Consider the following 24,733-nt stretch of genomic DNA (forward strand, 5'->3'; position numbering starts at 1 on the left):
ACATTTTCCCTACTAATTAATTAGGTGATTTTTTATTACATTCGTTGAATACACCTCCTAATTTTGCAACACAGACATGTGGTATTTTACCAAATGTATTTTGACCGTGCTATATGGGCTCGAACATATAAATATTAAATGATTTATTATGCTGACAGCTTAATTAATTAATTAGAGTCAATGCTTAATTGTTTTTAAACTCATAAACACATTTAAGAAGAAAAATCTACATGCAAGACTTCAAAATGTAAAATGTATTAGAATTTGTTCGTTGTCTTTCTAATGTCACTTAATTGAATTTCAGATTGAAATAATCTATAATAAAATTCATGGACGTACCCAAGCAATTGGAAATTCGATGATACGCCTAATTATTTACACTGGGTGTAATAAGTAAGAATACAATGAGATTAACCTCTGTTGGATTTTGGCCCAAATATGTTCTGGGCCATAAAGCCCAATTGCCATCATTTTATACACCACCATTTGAGTTAAGCCCAAGTTATTATAAGTGAGCCCAGCCCATTTATGAGCCAGATCCATCCGTTGGATCTCAGGCTTAATCTGGATCGTTCAGTACCTCACTTAAATAGCATTTTCTCTCTCTTCGTTTCTCTCACTCTGAAACCCTAACTCTTACCCTCTCTTCTCCGCCGCTCCTGCTTCTGTCTTCTTCCTCCCTTGTACTGCCTTGACTAAGTTATGGCTGGAGGTCAAAGTGCACGGTACAATGCTGACTTTGACCCTCCGGTACAGCCTTCACCGGCTCTCTTTGACTTCAGTCCCTATATATGTTGGCATGGAGGCTGGAAGAGGGTAAGACAGAGATAAACCCTAATCAGACCTAAATCCCTTCGTTTTTCTTCTTTGTGAGTTCAGAAATTGGGGTTTTGGTGAGTGGGTTAGCTTGAGTGCTTGATCTGTTCTTCCTTCGTGGTTTCTGGGTATTTTAGAGTTTGAGTGTTGTGAGAGAGAAAGGAGACCTGTTCTCCTTGAGGTGCTATGGTGGTGTATGTTTGGGAACTGTGAATCTCTGGTGTGAAATTGGAAGACTGAGCTGAAAATCTCAATCTATTTCATCATTCAATTTACTCATACTTGTTATTCTTGTTTCTTTATTTATACATACCTATATATACATATATCTATTCTTCTTCTTCTTGGCAGTAATCAATACTGTCAAGGGGGATTTATATATATCTATAGCAGGCTTGAATGGAGCTTGGCAATTTGATACCCTACAACCTCACTCATGTTGTCGTCGTTGGTCAACATATTGCAACATAACAGAGGAAAATTAGGGCTAAGAATACTCTCGAGTTCACCTCGTGAACTCATGAAACTACTAAAATATATTCGAAATCGATTTTGAGCTTTTATCGAGTCGGTTACACGTAAAACTTGCTCAACCAGCTCATTTACACTCTTAATCTCACATGTGTATATATATATTCAAGTCGGAGTAAGATTAATCTTTATATTCCCCACTAAAAGATGGCCAATGTGTTGTAGTATTGTGTGCGCAAGAGATATTATTTAGCGTAAAAACGAAAACCTCCTCTTGTTTGGATAATTACAACCATTTCTCAACTCCTCAAATTTAGTGAAATCTTCGAGATTATATGGAATATGATCACTTTTATACCCGTTTTATCCCATTTGAACTCTACATTTTGAAGCAAGATGATCATAATATGTGTTTTTTGACTTGTATATATCATATTCTGGTGCATCAGAAACTGTATTTTTACACAAAACGAGTACAAACTAGAGCACATTCCACGAAATCTAGATGATTATGTTGAATCTGACACGATAAGGGTAGAGGTGTAAGAAACAACATAATTGAGGGAGTTAGATGTAATTATCTAAATAAGAGAGTTTTTTTTGTAAATTGACCATATATCTAGGGGTGTTTGTAATTTACCCTATTATTTAATTAGCAGAATAAATATATAACTATTTTTCTTCTTTTAATATATAAAAATAATAATAATTCTCGTGGGAATGAAAAAAATAATAATTTATGAGGTTAATTAATTAGAGTTGATGGTCAAAGGGAGGAGCCATGTGGATAGTGTCGGGAGCATTGGAACTTGCTATTCAATTCTTTAACCTTATCTACTTTCTTTTATGATGAAGTTAGCGGATACACCTAATTATTTTCATCGAGCGCTTGTTAACCGTAAATCTGAACATAATTATGGTTACATGCATGACACCACTCATGAATTTAGTGGCTGCTTATTTAATTTCGTCCGCGGCTAATAAGCACCCACTATATATATATATAAACAGATGTAGCAACTTACTTAATCTCGTTGATTTCGTTCCAAAATTTTACGAATTTCTTTTTTGGAGAAGAATTTAAGTATTTTTCTGGATGGCCAAGTTCTTTATTTATTTTTTTCATTTATAATTAAATTGTTGGGGATTGTATTGACAAAAGTTTATACAATATATATTTAATTAGTTATAAGAATGGTGAGGTAAATAAAATTTGGTTCTACAAAAATATAACTAAATTAATAAGTAAAAGGTCATGTGAATATTTTATTTTAGTTTGAAATACGAGTCACAACTCACGAAATTCAAACGAGGTGGAGACATGTGTGTGAAATTGCAGAATGACCCACAATTTGTCCCCAAATAGCTCCCCACCCACACAAATTGAAATTCCCACCAACCAACTACTATTTATTAATTTAATTTATGCCCCCACTAAATTATAAGATCCTCACATGTGCATCCACCACAAACCTTACAACAAATTTATTTATTTATTTATAATATATATATATATATATATATATATATATATATATATATATATATATATATATATATATATATATATATAAAAGAATTGTTGTCAAAAAGGCCACATCAAGTACACACACAAGTAGGTGAGGTGTAAAGCCAATATTATCAATTTCATTGGACATCAAAGTGTGTCATGATAGTTTGACGAAGTGAAAGTGCAACAAAATTCAAATCAATTTAACTGAATTGACGACAATTCTAATAAAGAAGATTCAACTTGATTGATAAAAAAAAGTCGGGAAAAACTAGCGAATTCAGGAATTTTAGTAAAAAACTATTCTTATCCTCGATCAGTTTGTCCGATTCGAAGATGTTTTAAGTAATTAATTACCTTTTGTGATGCCCCACATGAACACTAAACATAGCTTGAGGCATCAATTTGACACTAAAAATAATAGATGTTTTGAAGGTTGGATTTATTTCATGTATTGTTGCTCCATTAACACTAAAAGATTTAAGTATTATTTGTGTTATGATTGTGGTATCACTTATTTTGAGTAATTAACGAGCAATACTAGAATTGTGTAGCTGCATGCGAGCTAATACTTCAAATACAATCTTCTTTCAAAATATATAATAATTTTTATATTGATATAAAATACCTTAATTTAAATTAAATTTTATACACATACTATATTATATTTATTTCACATCAAACGTACACGTGTAGTTGGTTTAACGCTCTTCTCATTATTATATTACCATAGGCTATTTTTATTTTTTATTTTTTTTCTCTTAAAAATGAAATATAAACTATAGTTAAATAAGCCATGAAAGTCAACCACTATGACAACTTGATTGAAAATTTGGATAAGTTACAAAAAATAGAATTGACTTGTTCCAAATTAAAGTCGCAGGGAGAGAACTCAAAAACCAAAAATATAGAATAGACTATTAGCAAATTTATTATGCAAAACGATGAAATTCATAATTGTTACAAACTTAGTTATACTCATTGAAAAATATAATTAAAATAGAAAATTATAAATAAAAAAATCAATTGTTCATTGAACTCCTAAAAAGGAAGAAGAATAAGAAAACCTTGAACTATAAACACAAATAAATAAAGTAGCACATGAAAATATAAAATATTCAATTCAGAGAGTATTGCAATCGGTTGCGAAAAATATATTTGTCTATGTACCTAATTATAGTTCATCCTAAAAAGTTATACTCATAGTTGTTTTTCCAAATTTTAACCGTTTTAGATTAAATTGATTATTCAACACTTAAGTGGTGTTTGCAAAAGCTTACTAAAAAACATAAGTTCGTGATTGTGAATTAAGTAAGTATTAAATGTTTATTTATAAAAGTTGGAGTGTTTGCAAATATGTTGGAAAATCAATATTAAAAAAATAGCTTAAAGCAACTTATTTTTAGAAAAACAAAAGCAAAAACTGATTTAGCTAACACCTAACAACAAATTAGAGCTATGAAAAGCTCGAAAGTTGTTTCTAAAAACTTTTTGCAAACACCACCTTACTCTTCGTACTGCAAAACTCTCTAAGGATTTTAAATGTCACTCAAGCAAAACGATATTAAGGCAAAAACAAAATTGGATGGGACACAAAAGCATTCTAGACAAAAGGGATCTAAAATAAGCAATCAAAATTGAAATTAAGCACTCAAAATTGGTCTTGTGATGGAGCATAAGTGGATTGGTACTATGAATAAGCTATATTTTCAATAGCTTCAAAGGTGGAAATTGAATTTGCTAAAGTAGGAACAAGAAGTGAGGGGTGATTGACCCAAATTAAACCATGTCTATATCTAAAATGGGAAGGTTCAAGGCATCAATTGAGCAATAATCCAACAACTTAATTACCACCATTATGATCAATAAAAGGGTCCCTCCATTCTCAAAAACAAAAAAAACAAAAAAAGAGAGAGAGAGAGAGAGAGAGAGAGAGAGAGAGAGAGAGAGAGAGAGAGAGAGAGAGAGAGAGAGAGAGAGAGAGAGAGAGAGAGAGAGAGAGAGAGAGAATAAAGGGAGAGAGAGAGAGAAAAAAAAAAGGTCCCTCCAATTTCCCAACTTGTGATTGTTTTGATGCCATTTTGAAGCCTATCACATCCCAAATTCTTTGAAACTCATTTGATACTAGCTCACTTTTGTGTGCATTGGGATCACCTTTATGCATAATCAATCAAAACAAGAAAATCTTATCTTTAAAGTTGGTCGAGAGTAGGTGACAACAAAGTCGAAAAGACCTCCGTTTGAATCTGCACTCATAGCAGCTTATCCAGTGCAATCTACCTATCGGGTGTGGTTTGCACAAGTAGAATTTACCTAGTGCATATATTGATCGACTAACAACGTATTCATCAATCGGTTGGATGGTGATGGACATGGTACTGTATTAGTTGAATTCATTGAGTTAATCATGTATGTATAAACAATGTCCTACACCATAATGTACATTCACTTGTCTTTTTTCATGTGATAAACAGTGAACTTTTGAAATTGGTTAAAAAGGACATGGAACTTCTAAAAAGTGATTAAAATTGGTACTGAAAAACTAAAACGATGGTGAAGATCGACTAAAATTTAGCATATAACTTTTAAAATTTAGCAGCAAACTGCAACAGCGAACTTATAGCCGCAGTGGTTGCACTTCTTTCGTTCCCAATGACTTGACTAATAATAATACAGGGGTGTTTTTCAAAATAAACAAGCAAGAAACTTTTATTTTTAACATAAAAATAAACGTGTCCTTTTTCGTTAATTAAATTATATATGAACACTTCTCAAAAAAGATATTACAGTTGAAAAACTTTTTGCAAATTCTCCATGAAATGCCCCATCTAATTTGGAAGAACGCATAGAACATATCTGCATAGTCTTGTATATTTTGCCAAGAAAGTCAAGTTACATGATCAAATTTCTTCATCAATTTGCACCAAATAAACCAAAACTTTGCTCACTATTTCCAGCAAGTTGGAGTCGACAACAAAACTGAGTTATTTTTCCGCTTTGAAAATTCTTCCTTTCGATCAACAACGACACTTTTTCAGTAGCAAAATTTGAGATCAGAAAAGTCAATTTTGAGCACATTCCAACCATATCATTAAACTTCTAAGCCAAGAAAAGACAGACAACACCTCAAAGCCTCGGCAACACAGTTGCAAGAAAATGATGAAAAGCTAAAAAATAAATTACGTTTGTAAAATTTCTCTAATCGATTTTCGAATCTCTCTGAGAAAAAACAATCGAAATTTTATCTCTCCTTATATATGTTGACTCCTACAATAACAAATATCTTCACTAAAATAGAAATAAGCATCAATTTATTGTTTAAATTATGACTAAGAACTACTACAACATAATATCATCAATATTGCTGACCTTTCCCGCAATGTCATTTCTTTCGTTTCAACAAATCAAAAACACACAAAATCATGTCGATCTTCAAAGAAACGAGGCGAATTTTGTAATGATTAAAACTAATAATTTATAGCGTAAAACTAACTCAAATGAGGATACTATACAAACACTAAAACAAACTTCCATCTCACCGTAACATATGTGCCTAAAGCAGAAACGCAAAAAAAAAAATTTACATCAGTAGAATATCACAAAGAGAAAGCTCATAAATACAGTAAAACCGACGACTAGAAAATTTGAGATCTTTCAGATATTAATAGTAAAACCGACGACTAGAAAATTTGAGATCTTTCAGATATTAATAGTAAAACTGACGACTCGGAAATACATTAGCCACGCTTTAACGGCTTCACAGTTTTCAACTAATACAGCAGCTAAATGAAAAATAATACTACCCCTCGTATATAAAACAAAGATCGACTTGTAGAAGTATAACGGCAGTGCTCAGTCGTAGTGACGCAGAACGGAAGCACGGTAAAGAATTAATTTCTACGAATTAATCCTATAGAACACGATAACTCTGGAATCCACCAGATAATTGAGAGAAAACTCAGAAATTTTTATTAATAATGAAAGATGCCGAAAAATAAATCCTAGAGCAACTATTTATACTAAAAAAACGAAAAACCTAATCAAACTAGGAAAACGAGAAAATTACCAAAAAAAAAAAGGAAAAACCTAATCAAACTAGGAAAACGAGAAAATTACCAAAAAAAAAAAAAAAGGCGAAAAAATTAAAAATAAAATAACTCCTAAACCTAATAGAATACCGAAAGTTGGAAACAACCCAACTTGCGGAATTCAAATCCTAATCAAACTAGAATTCCGACTCCGCCACCTCTGCATCAATCCCTTCTTCTTCGAAAGAGCTCGACCTCGAGCTTGTATCGGGATAAAGTGGGGTATTCTCCTGATACTCGTATAAGTCCGAAACGTTGAAAGTTTTCGAAATACCCATGTGAGCCGGGAGGTCGATTACGTAAGCATTATCATTAATTTTCTGAAGGACTTTGAACGGTCCATACTTCTTTGGCTTGAGCTTGTTATACGTTCCCACCGGGAATCGCTCCTTTCGAAGAAATACCATGACATCGTCCCCCGCATGAAAAGTCTTCAGCCTGCGATGCTCGTCCGCGGTAGCTTTATACTTGGCATTCTTTTGCTCGAGCCTCTCCTTAACCTCTGCTTGGACGTCTCGTACTTCATTAGCCAGTCGCTCAGCCGCCACACTTTTTCGGTGCTCTTGAGGGAGGCGTATCAAATCCACTGCATGCTTCGGAGCTGCTCTATAAACCAACGCAAAAGGAGACATTCCAGTGGCGCTATGCACAGCGCTATTGTAGGCAAACTCCGCTTGTGGTAAAGCATGATCCCATTGCCTCGGGCGATCGCCGCAAATACATCGTATCAAATTTCCCAAAGTCCGATTAGTCACCTCCGTTTGCCCATCAGTTTGCGGATGTGCTGTGGTGCTTCGCTTGAGGGAGGTGTCAAACATCTTCCAAAGGACAAGCCAAAAATGGCTAAGGAACTTCACGTCTCGATCGGATGTGATTGTCTTCGGTACGCCGTGTAAACGGACTACTTCTCGAAAGAACAGTCTCGCAATGTGAGACGCATCAGAAGTCTTTCGGCACGGAATGAAGTGAGTCATCTTGGAAAACCTATCAACCACCACGAAAACCGAATCAACCCCCCGCTGGGTTCGCGGCAAGCCCAACACAAAATCCATCGATAGATCTTCCCAAATACCACTTGGGACCGGGAGAGGTGTATACAACCCGTATTTTGAGATTGACCCTTCGAAACTTGGCAAACATAGCACTTTGCAACTATCTTACCAACATCTCGTTTAAGTTGAGGCCAATAAAACCGCTCCTCGACGCTGCTCGTCGTCTTGTCTCGTCCCAAATGACCGCTTAGCCCGCCCGCATGTAGATCCACAATTAACTTTTCGCGAAGAGAAGTCCTCGGAATGCACAGCTGGTTACCTCTAAATATGAATCCTTCACTAATATAATAATCCTCCATCGGCTGTCGCGCAACACACTTAGACCATATTTCTCCAAAATCCTCATCTCCCTCGTACAGCTCCTTCAAACACTCCAATCCGACCACTTCTTCACTAAGAGTGGTAAGTAATGCAGCTCGCCGACTTAGGGCATCTGCGACACGGTTCATGATTCCACTCCGATGCTTGATGACAAACGGAAACTTCTGCAGGAAATTTGTCCACCTCACATGCATGTTGTCGACACTTTTTTGACTATTCAGAAACTTCAAAGCTTGGTGGTCGGTGTATAGTACGAACTCTCGCTGTATCAAATAGTGTTCCCACTGTTTCAAAGCTCGAACTATTGCATAAAATTCTTGATCGTAAGTGCTCCACTTCCTTCGTGTGTCACTCAATTTCTCGCTGAAGAAAGCCACGGGACGCTTTTCTTGGGACAAAACAGCTCCAACGCCTACTCCACTGGCGTCACATTCTACTTCAAACACCTTCTCGAAACTAGGCAAGGCTAGGACAGGTGCATTACTTAATTTCTCCTTGATCACTGCAAAACTCTGATCTGCCTTGTCACCCCACATAAATTTTCCCTTCTTCATACATTCAGTAATTGGTGCCATGATGGTGCTGAAATTCCGAATGAACCGTCTGTAGAATGTCGCCAATCCATGGAAACTCCTTACTTCCGAAACATTCTTAGGCGTGGGCCACTCACGAATTGCCCGAACCTTTTCATCATCGACATGAATTCCTTCCGCCCCAACTATAAATCCCAAGAACAGTAATCGACTAGCCATAAAAGTGCACTTCTTCAAATTGATGAACAGCTGATTATCCCTCAAAACAGTTAACACCTCACGCAGGTGTCCCATATGCTCGTCTTCGTGTTTGCTATAAATCAGGATATCATCGAAATACACAACGACAAATTTTCCAGAAAAGGGTCGTAATACCTGATTCATCACGCGCATGAAAGTGCTGGGCGCGTTCGACAACCCAAACGGCATCACCAACCATTCGTATAAGCCATCTTTTGTCTTGAACGCTGTCTTCCACTCGTCCCCGGGTCTAATCCGAATCTGATGATACCCACTTCGAAGATCGATTTTTGAAAACAGCTTCGCACCTTCCAGCATATCCAACATATCGTCAAGCCGCGGAATGGGAAAACGATACTTTATGGTAATCCGATTTATGGCTCTACTGTCGACACACATCCTCCAGCTGCCGTCTTTCTTCTTCACTAGTAGCACAGGCACCGCACACGGGCTCATACTCTCTCTAATAAACCCCTTTTTCAGCAGCTCCTCCACTTTCTCTCGCAAAACCTCACATTCTTGCGGATTCATCCGATAATGTGGCAGATTTGGTAGGCTAGCACCGGGCACTAAATCAATGTGGTGCTGAACGTCTCTCATAGGCGGCAACGAATCCGGTAGGTCATTGGACACCAACTCGTCAAACTCCGTAAGTAACGGTTGCACACTCTTAGGAATTTCGACGGTTTGTTTATGAACCTCCTCTTCCTTTTGAATTCCCAAAGACCTCATCATCGTCACGTATACTCCGGCTGCTGATTCGACATCTTTTATGAATTCGCTCTCAGATTGGGAGACCACAAAAACTGGTTCTTTTTCCGCTATTCTGGCAGGCTTGACCGTCGACCCCGATCGGGGTAACATCACAATCTTGCGCCCACCCCATTCAAATATGCATGAGTTTTCTCTTCCCTGATAGGTCATATTAACGTCGAATTGCCAAGGCCGACCAAGTAGTATGTGGCTAGCATCCATGTCTATCACGTCGCATGACACCTCATTGGCATAGTTCATTCCTATTGAGATAGGCACACGACACACTTCTGTCACTTTGACTGTTGGTCCTCTCTGAACCCACCCAATAGTGTAGGGGACTGGGTGTTTTTCCACCGGTAACTTCAAATAATCTACCAATCTTCTCGCAACAAAATTTTCACAACTACCATTGTCAACTATCAGATCGCACACCTTCTTATTAACTGAGCACTGAGAACGAAATATGCTATTTCGTTGGTTTTGCTGCATCGCCGTACAAAGAACTCGTTGCACCACGCAGTTAACTTGCTCTCCATTCTCCTGACTATGATATTCTGCCGTATCCTCTTCTTCTTGAAAAACGTCTTCATCATAACCTTCTTGATCACTCTCGCCTCTCTGCTCCGACCCACCTACTAAGTTCACGGATCTTCTCTCAGGGCACTCGTTAGAGCGGTGCCCAGGTTTGTGACATCTAAAACAGTTTCCAGGGACTGGTCTCGCATAAGGATTGTTTGTTCGAGGCTGAACGGGCGTGCTCGAACTACCGGCACCGGCTCTCGTCTGGATCTGTGGTGCCCGTGTTGGCGGGGCAACAGGATTAGGGTTTTGGGATACGAACTTACCCCTATCAACCGGCGGTGGTGCATAATTTGGCGGTCTACGATAATTATTCACGTTGTTTCGTCGCTCAAATTCTTCTGCTCGCAATGCCATACTCTGCGCATCCTGGATGGTATAAACTGGCTGCAAACCTATTCGGTCACGGATATTAGTTTTCAACCCGTTCAAATACCTGGCCACTTGATGGTTCTCCGACTCCCTTAAATTATTTCGATCTGCCAGCTTCAGGAATTCTGTGGTGTATTCGTGTATAGATCTACTACCTTGCGAACAATTATGGTATAAATTGTATAAGTGTTGTTCATAGTCGGCCGGTAGGAATCGATCGTGAAGAAGCCCCTTCATCCTCCTCCAAGACTGCACTGGGCCCTTCCCTTGTCGGGTCCGTGATCGCTGCAACTGGTCCCACCATACAGCCGCGCCACTTTTCAACTTGTACGCAACCATCTTGACCATCCTCTCGGGTGGGGTGTTCATCACATCAAAAGCACTCTCCACTTCGACCACCCAATCCAGAAAATCCTCTATGGAGAGGTTTCCATGGAAAGGTGGAATCTCAGCCCTTGTCGGATAATCGTCGTACTGCCTTTGTCCCTGCCTAGGTTGATTTCCGTCGGCTATTGCTCTGTCGTTCTCATCCAAGTCTTCGTCACTGTCCGGGTGAAGATATGGTTGGTTATGAATCTGATTCCTAACATGTGCACCTCGGGCTAATTCCCCAGCGCGCGCTATATTAGGTTCGCCCCTCCTGTTGTTGCCATTGAGGGCAATTCCCTGTAGCAACTCCCGAAGTTGTTGCAGCTCACCTCGAATCTCTACTCGAAATTCCTCTATAGTCTGTCGAGATTCTTCTCGAGCGAGCTTGACTGCTGCCTGAATGTTATCAACCTCGAGGTCATCGCCATCGCGGTTGTCGTCTCCTTGTTTCGCACCTTTCGCCATCTAACCAGGAAAAACCTCGCTACTGATGCCAACTGACGCAGAACGGAAGCACGGTAAAGAATTAATTTCTACGAATTAATCCTATAGAACACGATAACTCTGGAATCCACCAGATAATTGAGAGAAAACTCAGAAATTTTTATTAATAATGAAAGATGCCGAAAAATAAATCCTAGAGCAACTATTTATACTAAAAAAACGAAAAACCTAATCAAACTAGGAAAACGAGAAAATTACCAAAAAAAAAAAGGAAAAACCTAATCAAACTAGGAAAACGAGAAAATTACCAAAAAAAAAAAAAAGGCGAAAAAATTAAAAATAAAATAACTCCTAAACCTAATAGAATACCGAAAGTTGGAAACAACCCAACTTGCGGAATTCAAATCCTAATCAAACTAGAATTCCGACTCCGCCACCTCTGCATCACGTAGGGTGCGAGAAGAAAAAGAAAATGGCAGAGTTTGCAATTGATGATGCTCAAACACGGACCGTATGAAACATCAGACACGGACCGTATGAAACAAATAATGTATTAAATTAAAGCAGTTTGCACATAATCTTGTTCAATTTTATTCTTCTCCAACAAAAATCGGACAATGTTCACATAGAGAAACCTTCATATTCGGAGACGAAAATGACTACAAAAACATAATTCAAGATTTTATCTCGGAGTTTACTATTCTATTAAATAAAGAAGATAAAAAAAAAATTCATAATCATCCGAATCGATCACATTATGCTATGTACATGATTCAACATGCTAAGTATGAAACAACTTAATAAAAATACAAGACAGCCAATTCGAACAGTCAACATCTATCGTGTATAAACGCTTATGTTTTTTTTTTCGTTTATTCAAACTCGACTCCGATAAACAAAGATCAAAATTTCTCAGATGATTTTGCAACCTAACATAACTTATTCAAATAATTTACTCAGGTTTTTTCTCTCTGTTTTTATTCCCATACACCAATCCAGTTTCCTGCAATAAATATTCAGACCAAATAAATAAATAAATAAAATCCCCAAATTTCATAAAATCCAAAATTTCGCCGGAGAATATGAAAATTCAGAATACCTGAGGATCGGGAATCGGTTTTCTCTTCTCAACGTAGCGATAACGGTCGGATTCCGCCGCCAACGCCGCCTTTTCCTGAAAATCCGGCATAGAAAATCAAATTCAGAAGAAGAAGAAGAAAAATCAAAATAAACACAAATTGAAGACGAGTGTTTTGCCTGTTGTTCTCTCCGGAGCTGCTGAGAAGGTCGGATCCATAGGTAATAAGCTAGGGTTCCGGCGACGACCCAGGAAGCTAAACTGCTGCTGCCCCTCAGACCGCCCATTGAATTGCCGACAAAGGACCTCGCATTTCCGAAAGCTCTGCTCCAACCGCCGCTTGACATTTGAGCTGAAATTCAAAATTCGATTGTAAAGTCAGATTAGGTTTTGAGGGAATTGGGGATTTGGTGAGAACATCAAATCTGCAGTTGAATTTATTGGTGACCAATTTACAGTTTTGAGAGTTGGAGGTGAGAATAATCGAATCGCACTCTCCTTGGGAACGAGGTTAAAAAATAATCCACTGTGGTTAAATTAACCTGTACCTCTTTGACGTTTGACGTGGCACAATATTATTGGTCCACAACATTGGACTTTTAATTTCTGGTTTATGTACCAAAAGGCCAAAACTATGTACGTGTACTCGTGGGTAAAACAAAAAAGAATTGAGTTTGTTTTTTTTGGGATGAAGTTGGAACAAAATTTTCAATTTTCGTCGGTTCTGATCCAAGAAATTTCGATTTTGAAACAATTTTTTTCATTTCGATTTCCAAAATTCCGGTTTCCGGTTTTTTATTTATTGTAATTTAAATTATATATAAAATATTTGGAATTTTCAATTTTCGATCGGATTTAATTTTCGAAATTACCTCCGAAAATTCCCTTTTTTCCCAAAAAATATATTTTTTAATATGTTATTCTATTTTACTACTAGTTTAAATAAATTAAGTATTTACGTACATTCTTGGTCATGTTGGAAAGGCAAAGTAATCAGTCTAGATTCGTTGTGGGTTACTTTTCAGAAGGTGAGCTTGTCGGATTTTGGGCCTGGATTCGTGAATACGCCTACAAAAAAGAGGAAATCCGGGCTTAGACCAGAGTTAGCACTCCGACTATCAAGTCAATAACTTCCTAGATAAGATATTGCCAAGAAGATACGGTATCCAAATATACGATGTGTGTAGATGATTTTGTACCTCACCTACCTTTTTGTTCAATGCCCCTATTTATACTAGAAGGGACGGGCGTCAAATACTTTTCCAATTCAATTTATCTGTCCAATCGCTGTAATAAAATATCACGGACTTCATATTACCTTCAATGCAATTTAATCCGTCCTTTCGTTGGAGGCTGTACCTGTAAAAGGCAGGGGACTCGGATGACATTTCGCTGACTGTCAGTAAATTAGACATGCATTAAATACCTTCACGTGTGGTCGGCAGCGACTCGGCGAGTGGGCTTTATACGGCCAAGCGAGAGGGGGCTTTACATCTTCCGCCCCTCGCCAGACGAGGTGTCAGCTTCTTAGGCTTTTCTTCCTTAGTGGGCCTTTGGGGACCCCTGGCCCTGCTTGGATCATTTGGGCTGGAATTGACCTTAATGGTCCTTTGGACTTAATCAGGCCCGTTGGGCGAGAATGGGCCGGATCACAAAATATTTCATTATTATTTCTCACGTACAAAAACATCTACTAGGCTATGTTTGGTAAGCTTTTGGGCTTTCGTTTACATTTTATTCTGGAGAAAGATGTTTTGGGAGAAAAATTTAGAAATAAAATAAAGTTTGTTTGTGTTTTGAGAGGAGACAATTTGTACTGTAGCAAGTCAAATCATGTCTGAAAGGTGTTGGGAAAATGTATTTTGGAAGAAGAATTTAAAAGATAAAGTGATTTGATTTTGTATTTTAGTGAAGACAATTTTTACTGTAGCGGTCAAATCATGTTTGTTAGAGAGAGAAATATTTGAATTTGTTTTGGGGAAAGTTTTTGAAAATGGTGTAGAAAGATAATTATCATTTTGGGGAAAATGTAAAAAGAATTCGAATACGTTACCAAACATAGCCCTAGTTGCTTCTTAGTTTTAACTTCTACCATTTCGAGAATTTAGAATTTTACGGTTTTGAAATGAAAATAGATGTCTATAAAGTGCAATTGAAATCATTACGGGCATTTTTGAAATATTATAATTTATCATATGAGTGCCTAATGCAATTGAAAATAGTATATGTATTTTTAAAATGTTAAAATTTTATCACGCGAGTAGTTTTAGTTTTATAATTTTATGAAACATGGTGTTCTTACTTTTTAAATTTTATAAAATTTTGCAAATTTTTTTAAAACTCGTTTAAACTCGATTAAGGGGGTGTTTGCAAACGCTTTTGCAAACAACTTATGAGCTTTTCTTGCCTCATAATCTATTTTTTGGTGTTTGTGACACAAACTTTTACTTTTGCTTCTCTAAAAATAAGCCATTTTAAGCTATAATCTGAAAAGCAGGCTTGACCCAACTTTTTCGGTTGATGACATTTCTGTAAATAAAAATAAGCTGTTTTAAATATTTTAATTCATTTTTACCCTTTTAATTAATTTAATTAACCCCACGTTTACCCAGCATTCCCCTGTATTCACGTCAAAATATTGTCACATAAAACACCTCCACCTCCACCTTCACCTCCACTCTGTTTCAGCAAGAAATTCACCGACACAATCACAATAGGTATGAACCTTCATCTTTTTTTTTTTCCGTGTTGTAGTTTAAGGATTAATAACATTAATTCTATATATTTGCGAATTACGCACCTGTGTTTTTCCTCAAATATATGTAGCAATTTGGCTTATATGATTTTGGGTTTTCTGATTTCTGTAAGAATATGGCTAAAATCTTGTTCCACTAACTTTGTATTTTGAATATATATTTGAGTTTGTTTTAATTTTAAACATTTGTCCTCATGTATTCTAACATGGGTTTTGCATTTTTTTTTTCATGTACTTACGCAATATGTTGCAATCTTTGTGTTTAGCTATGGAAGTCTGTATGAAAGGGCTTTTAGGAAAAAAAATATAATTTGCTTATCTGTAATCTACACATCAATTTTAGTTTATCCAAATTATGGTCTATTTGATTATAATCATTCTTTAATGTTAATCTTTGATTTTGTTTTATCAGCACAACACAGTGTGTGTCTATGGGTTCTTCATTTAATTATTTTAACATCTCACCTACTGTTTCTGAGAATCTTTCATCGTATAATGACGAAGACTCACATCCGATTAATGTCACTAGCCACAGAGTTCGTGTTGGTAAAAACTCTGACACGGTCAAGGCTAATTGGGATAACAAAACCACAGAGGTATTCATTAGGCTGTGTGTCCAAGAAACCACAGCGGGAAATCGTCCTGGTAGCCACTTTAATAAAATCGGATGGGATAACCTCGTTAAAAAATTCTCGTCTGCTACAAACCGCAACTACACAAGAATCCAACTTAAGAACAAATGGGATACAATGAAAAAGGAATGGGGTCAGTGGAAAGCTATTTTACATGGTGAGTCGGGATTAGGCTGGAATCAAATAAAAGGCACAGTTGATGCAACTCTAGAGTGGTGGCATAAGAAGATACAGGTAGCTTGAATTTTAAAGAAATGTGTTTAGTTTCTTTATTTTATTAAAGTAGTATTTTAAAAATGTTTGGTTTGAATTTCAGGCAAATCCACTCGCAGCCAAATTTCGAGAGAGGGGTCCTTTGTGTCTATATGAGCAAGAGATGTTATTCTCGGATGTGATTGCAACTGGAACAAGTTCATGGACTCCAAGCTCTGGTATATTGCCACCCCATATGCAAGAGGAAAGAGAACAAGAATCTCAAGGTGAACTATTCGAGGATCTTGAAAGTGGATATCCGCAGTCCGAGCCTCCAATATATACACCTACACCTACTGATGAAACAACCGAAATATCGACTGAAGTGCCAAGAGAAGCACCACCAACTAGTTCGATGAGAAAAAGCACTGAATTTCTTAATCGTATCCGTAAAAAAAAAAACTAAGAAGGTCTCTAATGCTGACAAGATCTCAAAGTGTCTGGAAAGAATGGTTGATGCAATGGAATATGACTCATCTCGCCTTAATGGGGATACAAGGCGTCAATACAGTATACAAGAATGTCTCGAGATATTAGAGAATATGCCCGGAATTGATGAAGGTGGTCCTCTGTGGATGTATGCGACTCGCATTTTCTTAAAGCCAGCTATTCGTGAGTTGTTTTTTACCATAAAAAAAGGTGAGATCCGCTTGAAGTGGCTTGAGGAACAAATGGAACGGGACATTAGACGCCGCAATACTTCAACTACATTAGTTAATGGTTCTCATGAAAATGACCATGCATTATCTGGATGAAAGAGAACACTTGATTTAATACTCTAGAATTGGATGTTATTTTTTTCTAATCTACTTTCTTGTTTGTTTGGTTTGTTGCTGTTTGTTGAGAATTGAACTACTTTAGATGTTCATCATATTTGGTTTGTTAAGATTTTTTAAGATTTATTTATTAAATGTCATGGCAGTTGAATTTTTTTTTCTAAGTACTTTCTCTTGTTATTGACAGAATGGATGATACTGATGACGACTCAAACTCAAACATGGATTCACTTTCTAAATCATCAGGTAGCCATGATTTAGATTCTTTAAGCAGTGATGAAGAAACAAAAAGTGTTATATCAACATCTAATAAAACTGGAGCTCAGGTTCTAAATTCTATATGTATCGCGGTCGTATCTTACTATCAAAACTATTTACATAAAACTCCGTGTCACAATAGAGAGTATAGCGGATGGGCTGCTTTGTTGTCTATTTTTAATGGAAATCCTCGACGTTGTAAGGAAAACTTAAGAATGAGAATAGAGACTTTCTTTCTACTTTGTAAGTTATTAGTTGATGAATATGGTCTTGTACCAATGAGAGGAGTTGCAGTTGAGGAACAGGTTGCTACATTCCTTATGCTAGTGGGTCCAAGATGTGGAAATAGACAGTGTCAAGAAATGTTGCAAAGATCTGGATTTACAATAAGTAAATCATTTCACAGGGTCCTAAAAGCATGTACATTGATGTCCATCGACTGGGTTATTCCATTCACAGATAACTCTGTCACTCATAAGTACATTCGAACTAATAAGAGATTTTATCCTCACTTTAAGGTAATTTTTTTTGAAATAACGGTTTAAGTAAATCTTGTTCTTGTTCTTTATTTCTAAGCGACTGATATTCATTTTATTAAGGATTGTATTGGAGCAATTGACGGAACTCACATTAAGGCGGCGCTTCAGAAAGAGCAACAAACTCCTTTTAGTGGAAGAAAAGGAACTCCCACTCAGAATATTATGGCCGTATGTGACTTTGATATGTGTTTCACGTACGTATTGCCAGGTTGGGAGGGAAGTGCGCACGACACCCGAATATTTTATGACACTATCAGAAATCCGGAAAAAAAATTTCCAATGCCACCTCCTGGTTTGATTATTTTCAAGCTCATATTTTTTTATACATTTTAGCTTGTCTGTGTAGTGCATTCATTATATATGAGTCTTCTAATATTTGTGATAGGTAAGTACTATTTGGTTGATGCCGGTTATCCAAATATATCAGGATTTCTTGCACCATACAAAGGTGAGAAGTATCATCTTCCAGATTTTCAACGAGCTATTGCATATACTAATCAGTATGAAGTGTTCAATCACTTGCACTCGTCATTAAGAAGTACAATCGAACGAACATTTGGGTGCTGGAAAGGAAGATTTTATACAATAAAAGATGTGCCCGTCAATATTCCTTGGAAAGACCAAGTTGCGCTTGTCCCGGCTACAATGGCAATCCATAATTTTATTCGTAAAGTCGATGCACTAGATGAGGATTTCTTACAATATGACAATGACCCAAACTATTTGCCAAATGAGAGAAGCATTCCTCAATCTAATGCCAATTTTCATGGACCAGATTTGGGCGTCCGTGATGGTGGAATGGACAAAGTTAGAGACGATATTTGTACTTCTATTGCATTTTCTAATTTCTAGAATTGGATTACATATTCATTAGTGGTTAGGTGTAGTTATGTTTTTATTTTCTTATTGTTCATATTGTTCAGATTTCAGGCTATTATATTTGAATATACAAATCAAAATATTCCCCAACAATTATAAACTATTTGGTAGTAATCCATAGTCGTATAGAAAATCTAAAATAAGAACTTAGCAGAATTCATGATATATATATATATTCTTCTGTTGAAAAAAATAACAGAAAATTGATTATAAATGCATTAATTTATATATTTATTTGTTTATTTATCAGGGTATTTAGTACATTTTATAAATAATAATTTGGAATTTTAAGTTTGTTTGCAAACACTGCAACTTTTAAATTAACTGCTTAAAGTTGATTTTATAGGTGTTTTGCAAACACCCACAACTTTTGCAAATAAGTGATTTTTTAGAGCTTAACTCATAATCACCAACTTCTGATTTTACATAAGCATTTGCAAACACCCCCTAAGTTGCTTATCTAACATAGTTCAAGCACAGTTTTAAAAGCTCGCTAAATAAAATATAAATATTAGAAAAAATATATATTTATTAAAAAATAAACTAATAATGTTTAATATTAAAACAAAAACTGTAAATGTTTATTTATTTGACATATCGTGACATTTATATAAGAGAAAGAAACAAAAAAAAAAATCGTCATTAAAAGACAACATTTGATTTTGTCTTTAATTGTGGTGTTTGTTGGATGTGATTTTTTGGATTTATAGATAATTAATTAATTTCTCCAGTAATTAAACAGAAAAGTAGCAAAGACTGAAATAACCCCAACTCTAAGCAAAATAGCAAAAATAAGCCTCTAAATTATTGTTTGATTCCATGTGATTTGAGTAGTTAATAGTGGGGCTAATCCTCTTTAATTGTGATTATAAAAGTGTGACAATGTGAAGTGATGCCATCAGTAGAGTTAATTATTGTATTATTTTTGAGATATTGCCAAATTATCATGAGCTGGGAATCAATCCATTTATTCAAAATTAATAATCTTTTTTACCATATTAAATTTGAGAAAATGACCATTAAGATGCTCATAATGTTGTGAATTATTATATTATATTTTGTTGGGTCTGTTTTTATTATAATACACAAACATAGGATATAATTGTTTTGAACTTGTACTTATGCATTATAAAAATAATTTGTTTTTTATATTTATGATTGACAGTATTGTATTAAAAATTGTGTTTGCTTTCTTTCTATCTCTAGAATTAATTACACATAAAGATTTTAGACCGCCTCCACCTTGAAAATCGATTAATTAGTCGTCTCGACCAATTTTTAGAACACTACTAAATATATGCTATAAGTTCTCTAGGAGTAGACAATTTTGTATTACTTGGAAAAAAAAAAAAAAAAAGTCTACTCAAAGACTAGGTTAACAAAAAAATTATACAACACATTTTTGGGTGATTTTATATACCATTCCAATTCCATTCCAAATAAATTTTGAAACCGGCACTTCGAAAATCAAAATGAAAATTACGGTTCCAATATGGATATTTTCGAATCAGAATTGGTTGAATTCGAAAATCCCATTCCCATTTCCACCCCTAATTGTGGGGGACTATGGCCTAATTATTTATTATTATAAAAATAATTTTCCTTTAACCACCACTACCACCACACACATGTTATATGAACAAGTAGAGCAAAATTGGTGGCACACTAAAAGGACAAGACTTTTCTTGCTTATTTTCTCCGAGCTGATATTCTAACATACACGTGTATAAATTCGTACGTCATGTGTAAATTGTACACGAATCAAAAGTATAAAATAAAACTACATGTCCGGTGTATTTTACCTGATGTAGCTTTACATAGTTGGACAATAAATAATAGCAAGGACACTAAATTTGTCATTCATTTGGGAAATACATAATTTAAAAAAATAAAAATAAAATAACATACACACACAAACACACAATAGTCATTCTTACCATTGAATCCAAACTCTAAGAAGCCCCACACATAATTAATTACAAAGAGACCACTAAACTTTTTGAACATAAAATTTGACCAGGTTCAATGATAATCTACACAATTTCTCAACCTGTACAAAAAACAAATTGTTGCATTACAAAATATTATAGAAATGCTTTATTGTAATATATTTAAATCGAATACCTGGGAGCTTCTGTCTAAACCCTAGGAACCGATTTTGGTGATGTCTCTGCTCGATCGATTGTATTTCATGTGACTTTTAACGAGCTGTCCGGCCGAAATGGCAGACATTAGTGAGAGCTCTCCTGCCAAAACTGAACCAGCAACAATGGTGGCCAAAAGCCGGGAATTAGAACCAGGTGACTCTTTGTTAGCACCCTTTACTCCGAGAAGGTTTAAACAAGCAGATTGCGATGCCAATTGAGTTCCACCTCCAACGGTTCCAACCTATAACGGAAACAGCAATCGCGTTTTCAGAATGTTGATACGCAATTTACCATACAAAAACATATAAAGGTCTCTCTAGATTAATATAATCATACTTCGTTTTTTTTTTTTTTTGCAAGCGGGAAAATCGGAAATTCGAATGAAGAACTTGTTCCAAATTCGAAAATTTTCGGAAATTTTACAATTTTTAGGTCACCTAAAATATAAAATGCATAATCAGAATTTTCGGAATTATTTCCGTAAATTAAAATCCGAAATGGGAATTTCGGAAACTCGAATGAAAAAACTTGTTCCGAATTTGCAAATTTTCGGAAGGAATTCAAAATTTCCGACCTTTTAGTCATCTAAATATAAAATGCATGATAGTATTGATGTTATAATTTATAATTGTAGTCGGAATTAATTCCCGAAATTAAAATCGAATTCGGAAATTGGAATCTCATATATATATATATATATTCCAAAATTCTAATCAAAGAAAAATCAGAATGAATGTTGTTCCAAATTCAGAAAAAATTCCGGATCGGAATCGGCGGAAACCAGAAATTACGTTCTAATTTCCACCCCTAATACGGATACACAATATACCATACGAAGAAACATAAAGGTCTTGCTTTCTCAACGAACGGGAGTAAATATAACACAATTATCGACAATACGCGAATTATGATGTTGATAAAAATAGTACCTCAATAGACGGCATCGTAACAGAGATATGAAGATCCTTGCCATTATTAACAGGCTCCATCATAGTAATACAGTGAGAGCTTTCGATGTTTTGAGCTGGATCTTGTCCAGTTGCTATAAATACTGCAGAGACTATGTTTGCAGCGTGTGCATTGAAGCCGCCAAGAGCTCCGGCAATTGCGGACCCAGTGAGATTCTTGAGCATGTTCAACTCAACGAGGGCCGGTACGGTGGTTTTCAACACCTTTGCCACCACATCACCGCTAATAACAGCCTCGCATACGACTGATTTTCCACGCCCTTCGATCCAGTTCACTGCAGCTGGTTTCTTATCGGAACAGTAGTTTCCTAAACAACCAAAAAGGACAAAGTTAGTCATAAACGACAAAAGAAAACGGAACGCAAAATATTGATTGCATGCACCGAAAGTCGTTATAGCATGATAATCTTTTTAATATAAGACAAACTGTAGTAACAACAAAACAAAATTGGAATTTTCCGAAAGATTTCTGGAAATTAAAATCCTGATTTATAATCGGCATCTCATAATATATGTTCCAATTGCAATCCAAAAAAATGGAAAATATAATGGAATTAAAAAATATTGTTCTAAAATCGGAAAAATATCGGTTCGAATCGGGGAAATCAGCAATCCAGTTCCAACTTCCACCCCAAAAAATAGGAGTGGAAATTGGACAGATCGTATCGGAATTAGTATTTTCGGAAAAATTGCGAATTTTCTTTTGAAGTAAATAATTAATTCCAATTCCGTTCCCAAAAAAAAAAATCGGCAGGATCAGAAATCAAAATTTCTAAAATTGGAATGTAAAAGCTTATTCCAAATAATAAAAAATGCCTATTGAATCGGCAGGACTCGAAAAGTTCTAATTTTTAGTCAACCAATATATAAAATGCATAACAATATTGATATGATAACTTTAATTTTTTGAGGGAAAAACTCGGAATATTTTTGGAAAAAAATCAGAATTGTTGGAATATTTTCGTAAATTAAAATCGGATCGGAAATCAGCATCTCATATATATTCCAATTCCGATCCAAAAAAAAAATCAGAAAAAGAAAAAACAAAAATGGAGTTTCCGGATTTCAGAATGGAAAATATTGTTCCAAAATCGGAAAAATTCGGATCGTAATCAGCAACATAGCACTCACCGGAAATGCCAATAATATCCATATCGGGGAAATCATTCTCGAGAAAGTCCAACACATTTTGAACTCCCTTAGAAACCATGTTCATCCCCATAGCATCACCTGTGCTGCATCTGAATCTTATGTACAGATTTTTGCCAGCAACTGCACAATTTATACCTTGTAGTCTTGCAAATCTACTTGACCTGAACAATAATTAAATCGATTCAATATTTTATCCGATTTCGATTATAACAATTCAGATTACACCAATCGACATCAGATTAGCTCAAATCCAAACAAATAAGATGACATGCATTGATATAAACTTAACCAGATTGGTCAATTTTCAACTAATTTCAAAATCGCTTACTTGTTGAAAACGACAGACAACGTATCGAAATTGAGAGGATCTTCGAGGAAGAATTTCAATTCGGACGCTCGTTTTGCCGACGAAAACCTAACAACCGGAGCTCTGGTCATGCCGTCTCGGAGAAGCACGCAAGTTGCGCCGCCGGATGCGTAGATCGCCTTGCAGCCTCTGTTGGTGCTCGCCACCAAGCAACCTTCGGTGGTGGCCATAGGCACGGAGAATTCGCATTGGTTCAGCAAAAGGGGGCCAACAATCCCCACCGGAATCTGCACATACCCCACCGGCATCTCGCAGCACTGCCCTAAAATTGAGTCGTAATCGAATCCTTCCAAAGGCAAACCCTCGACGGACCTCCCCGCCAGCCGCTGCACCGCCTCGCGGCGGATTTTGGCCGCCTTGTAGCAGTCGCCGAGCCTCGATTCCAGAGAGTACGACGGGATTTCGCCGGAGACGACGCATTTCACGAGATCCTCGTCGTCTGGAGGAAGTTCTGCCGCCGTAGGGGGTTTCTCCGGCGGCGGAGGAGAACAGTGGATGCTCCGATCTTCGTGGAGGACGAACTGGTGGTGGTCGTCGTCGGTTTCGGATTTACAGATGAACGATTGGACGAAATCAATGCCGAAGAAGCCGATGAGGTAGATGAAGGAGGCGACGAGGCAGATGATTCCGGCGAGTTCGGAGAGAGTGAGGACGTGGAGGAGCGGGGTGGAGTTACGGATCTTGTCGCGCCACCGGTTGAGGAGGAAGTATGCCACGGAGAAGAAGAGCGTGAAGAAAATGCCGTTGGTTAGGTACAGAGGCAGCGGGAGTGCGTCGGAGGCTTTAGGAGACGACGATCGGCAATCGACGGCGGCGGCGGCGGAGGCGGAGGCGGAGGAGCCTTTAGTGTGTGAGGGTTTGACTGGCCTCCGGCGGACTTCCATAACTGCGGCGGCGGAGAGAGAAAGAGGGGTAAAAACTGAAAAAAAAAAATGGAAAATAAAAATGGAGAAGGGGCGGAGGAGCGATGGTTGCGGGGGTTTGTTTGAATTCTTTATAGTGAGAGAGTGGCGGAGCATCAAATAAGTGCTGCCATTTTCGTTTTTGTCTTTTTTTGCTAATATTTCTCCTCCAATTGCGTTCTATTGCAATTACCGTAAATTACACCTACACCCCTAAAGTGTGCTAAAATAACTTTAAGGTCCCTTTGGTATTGGTAGTCAATATTTCAAGTTGTGAGGACCGATATGCACTATTTTGTTTCTCGCGGGGGGGGGGGGGGGGGGGGGTTAATGCTACCATAGATAAAAATTTATAAATTTTCTATAGAATTTAAGAAATGTTAGAAGAGTCATAGCATCCCTTAAATCCATGTTGGCTCCACCACGGCCTGAAAGGCTGAAACTAATAGACTGTTATAATTCTAATGGAATAATTTA

The 24,733-nt window shown here is 36.6% G+C and overlaps 3 protein-coding genes across 3 annotated transcripts; 1 reads left to right on the forward strand and 2 right to left on the reverse strand.

Moving 5' to 3' along the window:
* Positions 1-12,171: 12,171 nt before the first annotated feature.
* LOC105953637 (subtilisin-like protease) lies at positions 12,172-13,117 on the reverse strand. Its single transcript, XM_012977311.2, has 3 exons — positions 12,809-13,117; positions 12,651-12,725; positions 12,172-12,554 (listed from the first exon to the last, which is right to left on the reverse strand). The coding sequence occupies exons 1-3, from the start codon at positions 12,974-12,976 to the stop codon at positions 12,504-12,506; spliced, it is 294 nt and encodes a 97-aa protein (XP_012832765.2). The 5' UTR covers positions 12,977-13,117; the 3' UTR covers positions 12,172-12,503.
* A 2,121-nt stretch (positions 13,118-15,238) lies between these two features.
* LOC148771448 (L10-interacting MYB domain-containing protein-like) lies at positions 15,239-17,184 on the forward strand. Its single transcript, XM_088815338.1, has 4 exons — positions 15,239-15,346; positions 15,797-16,250; positions 16,333-16,628; positions 16,660-17,184. Exons 2-4 carry the CDS (start codon positions 15,816-15,818, stop codon positions 17,021-17,023), a joined length of 1,095 nt encoding a protein of 364 aa, XP_088671464.1. The 5' UTR covers positions 15,239-15,346; positions 15,797-15,815; the 3' UTR covers positions 17,024-17,184.
* A 3,306-nt stretch (positions 17,185-20,490) lies between these two features.
* LOC105953664 (3-hydroxy-3-methylglutaryl coenzyme A reductase 1) lies at positions 20,491-24,395 on the reverse strand. Its single transcript, XM_012977343.2, has 5 exons — positions 23,316-24,395; positions 22,967-23,148; positions 21,797-22,143; positions 20,845-21,108; positions 20,491-20,770 (listed from the first exon to the last, which is right to left on the reverse strand). Exons 1-4 carry the CDS (start codon positions 24,371-24,373, stop codon positions 20,866-20,868), a joined length of 1,830 nt encoding a protein of 609 aa, XP_012832797.2. The 5' UTR covers positions 24,374-24,395; the 3' UTR covers positions 20,491-20,770; positions 20,845-20,865.
* Positions 24,396-24,733: the final 338 nt, after the last annotated feature.

Source organism: Erythranthe guttata, chromosome 3 (assembly GCF_056151865.1).
Source record: "Erythranthe guttata isolate IM_541 chromosome 3, IM_541, whole genome shotgun sequence".
NCBI classification, from domain to species: Eukaryota; Viridiplantae; Streptophyta; class Magnoliopsida; order Lamiales; family Phrymaceae; genus Erythranthe; species Erythranthe guttata.

Coding starts and splice junctions, on each gene's coding strand:
- LOC105953637 (XM_012977311.2), bottom strand. CDS start 12,976: ATGTCAAGCGGCGGTTGGAGCAGAGCTTTCGGAAATGCGAGGTCCTTT. Junction 12,726..12,808: donor AGCTCCGGAGAGAACAACAG/GCAAAACACTCG, acceptor CCGGATTTTCAG/GAAAAGGCGGCGTTGGCGGC. Junction 12,555..12,650: donor AACCGATTCCCGATCCTCAG/GTATTCTGAATT, acceptor TATTTATTGCAG/GAAACTGGATTGGTGTATGG.
- LOC148771448 (XM_088815338.1), top strand. CDS start 15,816: ATGGGTTCTTCATTTAATTATTTTAACATCTCACCTACTGTTTCTGAG. Junction 16,251..16,332: donor GGTGGCATAAGAAGATACAG/GTAGCTTGAATT, acceptor TTTGAATTTCAG/GCAAATCCACTCGCAGCCAA. Junction 16,629..16,659: donor CCACCAACTAGTTCGATGAG/AAAAAGCACTGA, acceptor AATCGTATCCGT/AAAAAAAAAAACTAAGAAGG.
- LOC105953664 (XM_012977343.2), bottom strand. CDS start 24,373: ATGCTCCGCCACTCTCTCACTATAAAGAATTCAAACAAACCCCCGCAA. Junction 23,149..23,315: donor TTGTCTGTCGTTTTCAACAA/GTAAGCGATTTT, acceptor ATTATTGTTCAG/GTCAAGTAGATTTGCAAGAC. Junction 22,144..22,966: donor GGATATTATTGGCATTTCCG/GTGAGTGCTATG, acceptor TTGGTTGTTTAG/GAAACTACTGTTCCGATAAG.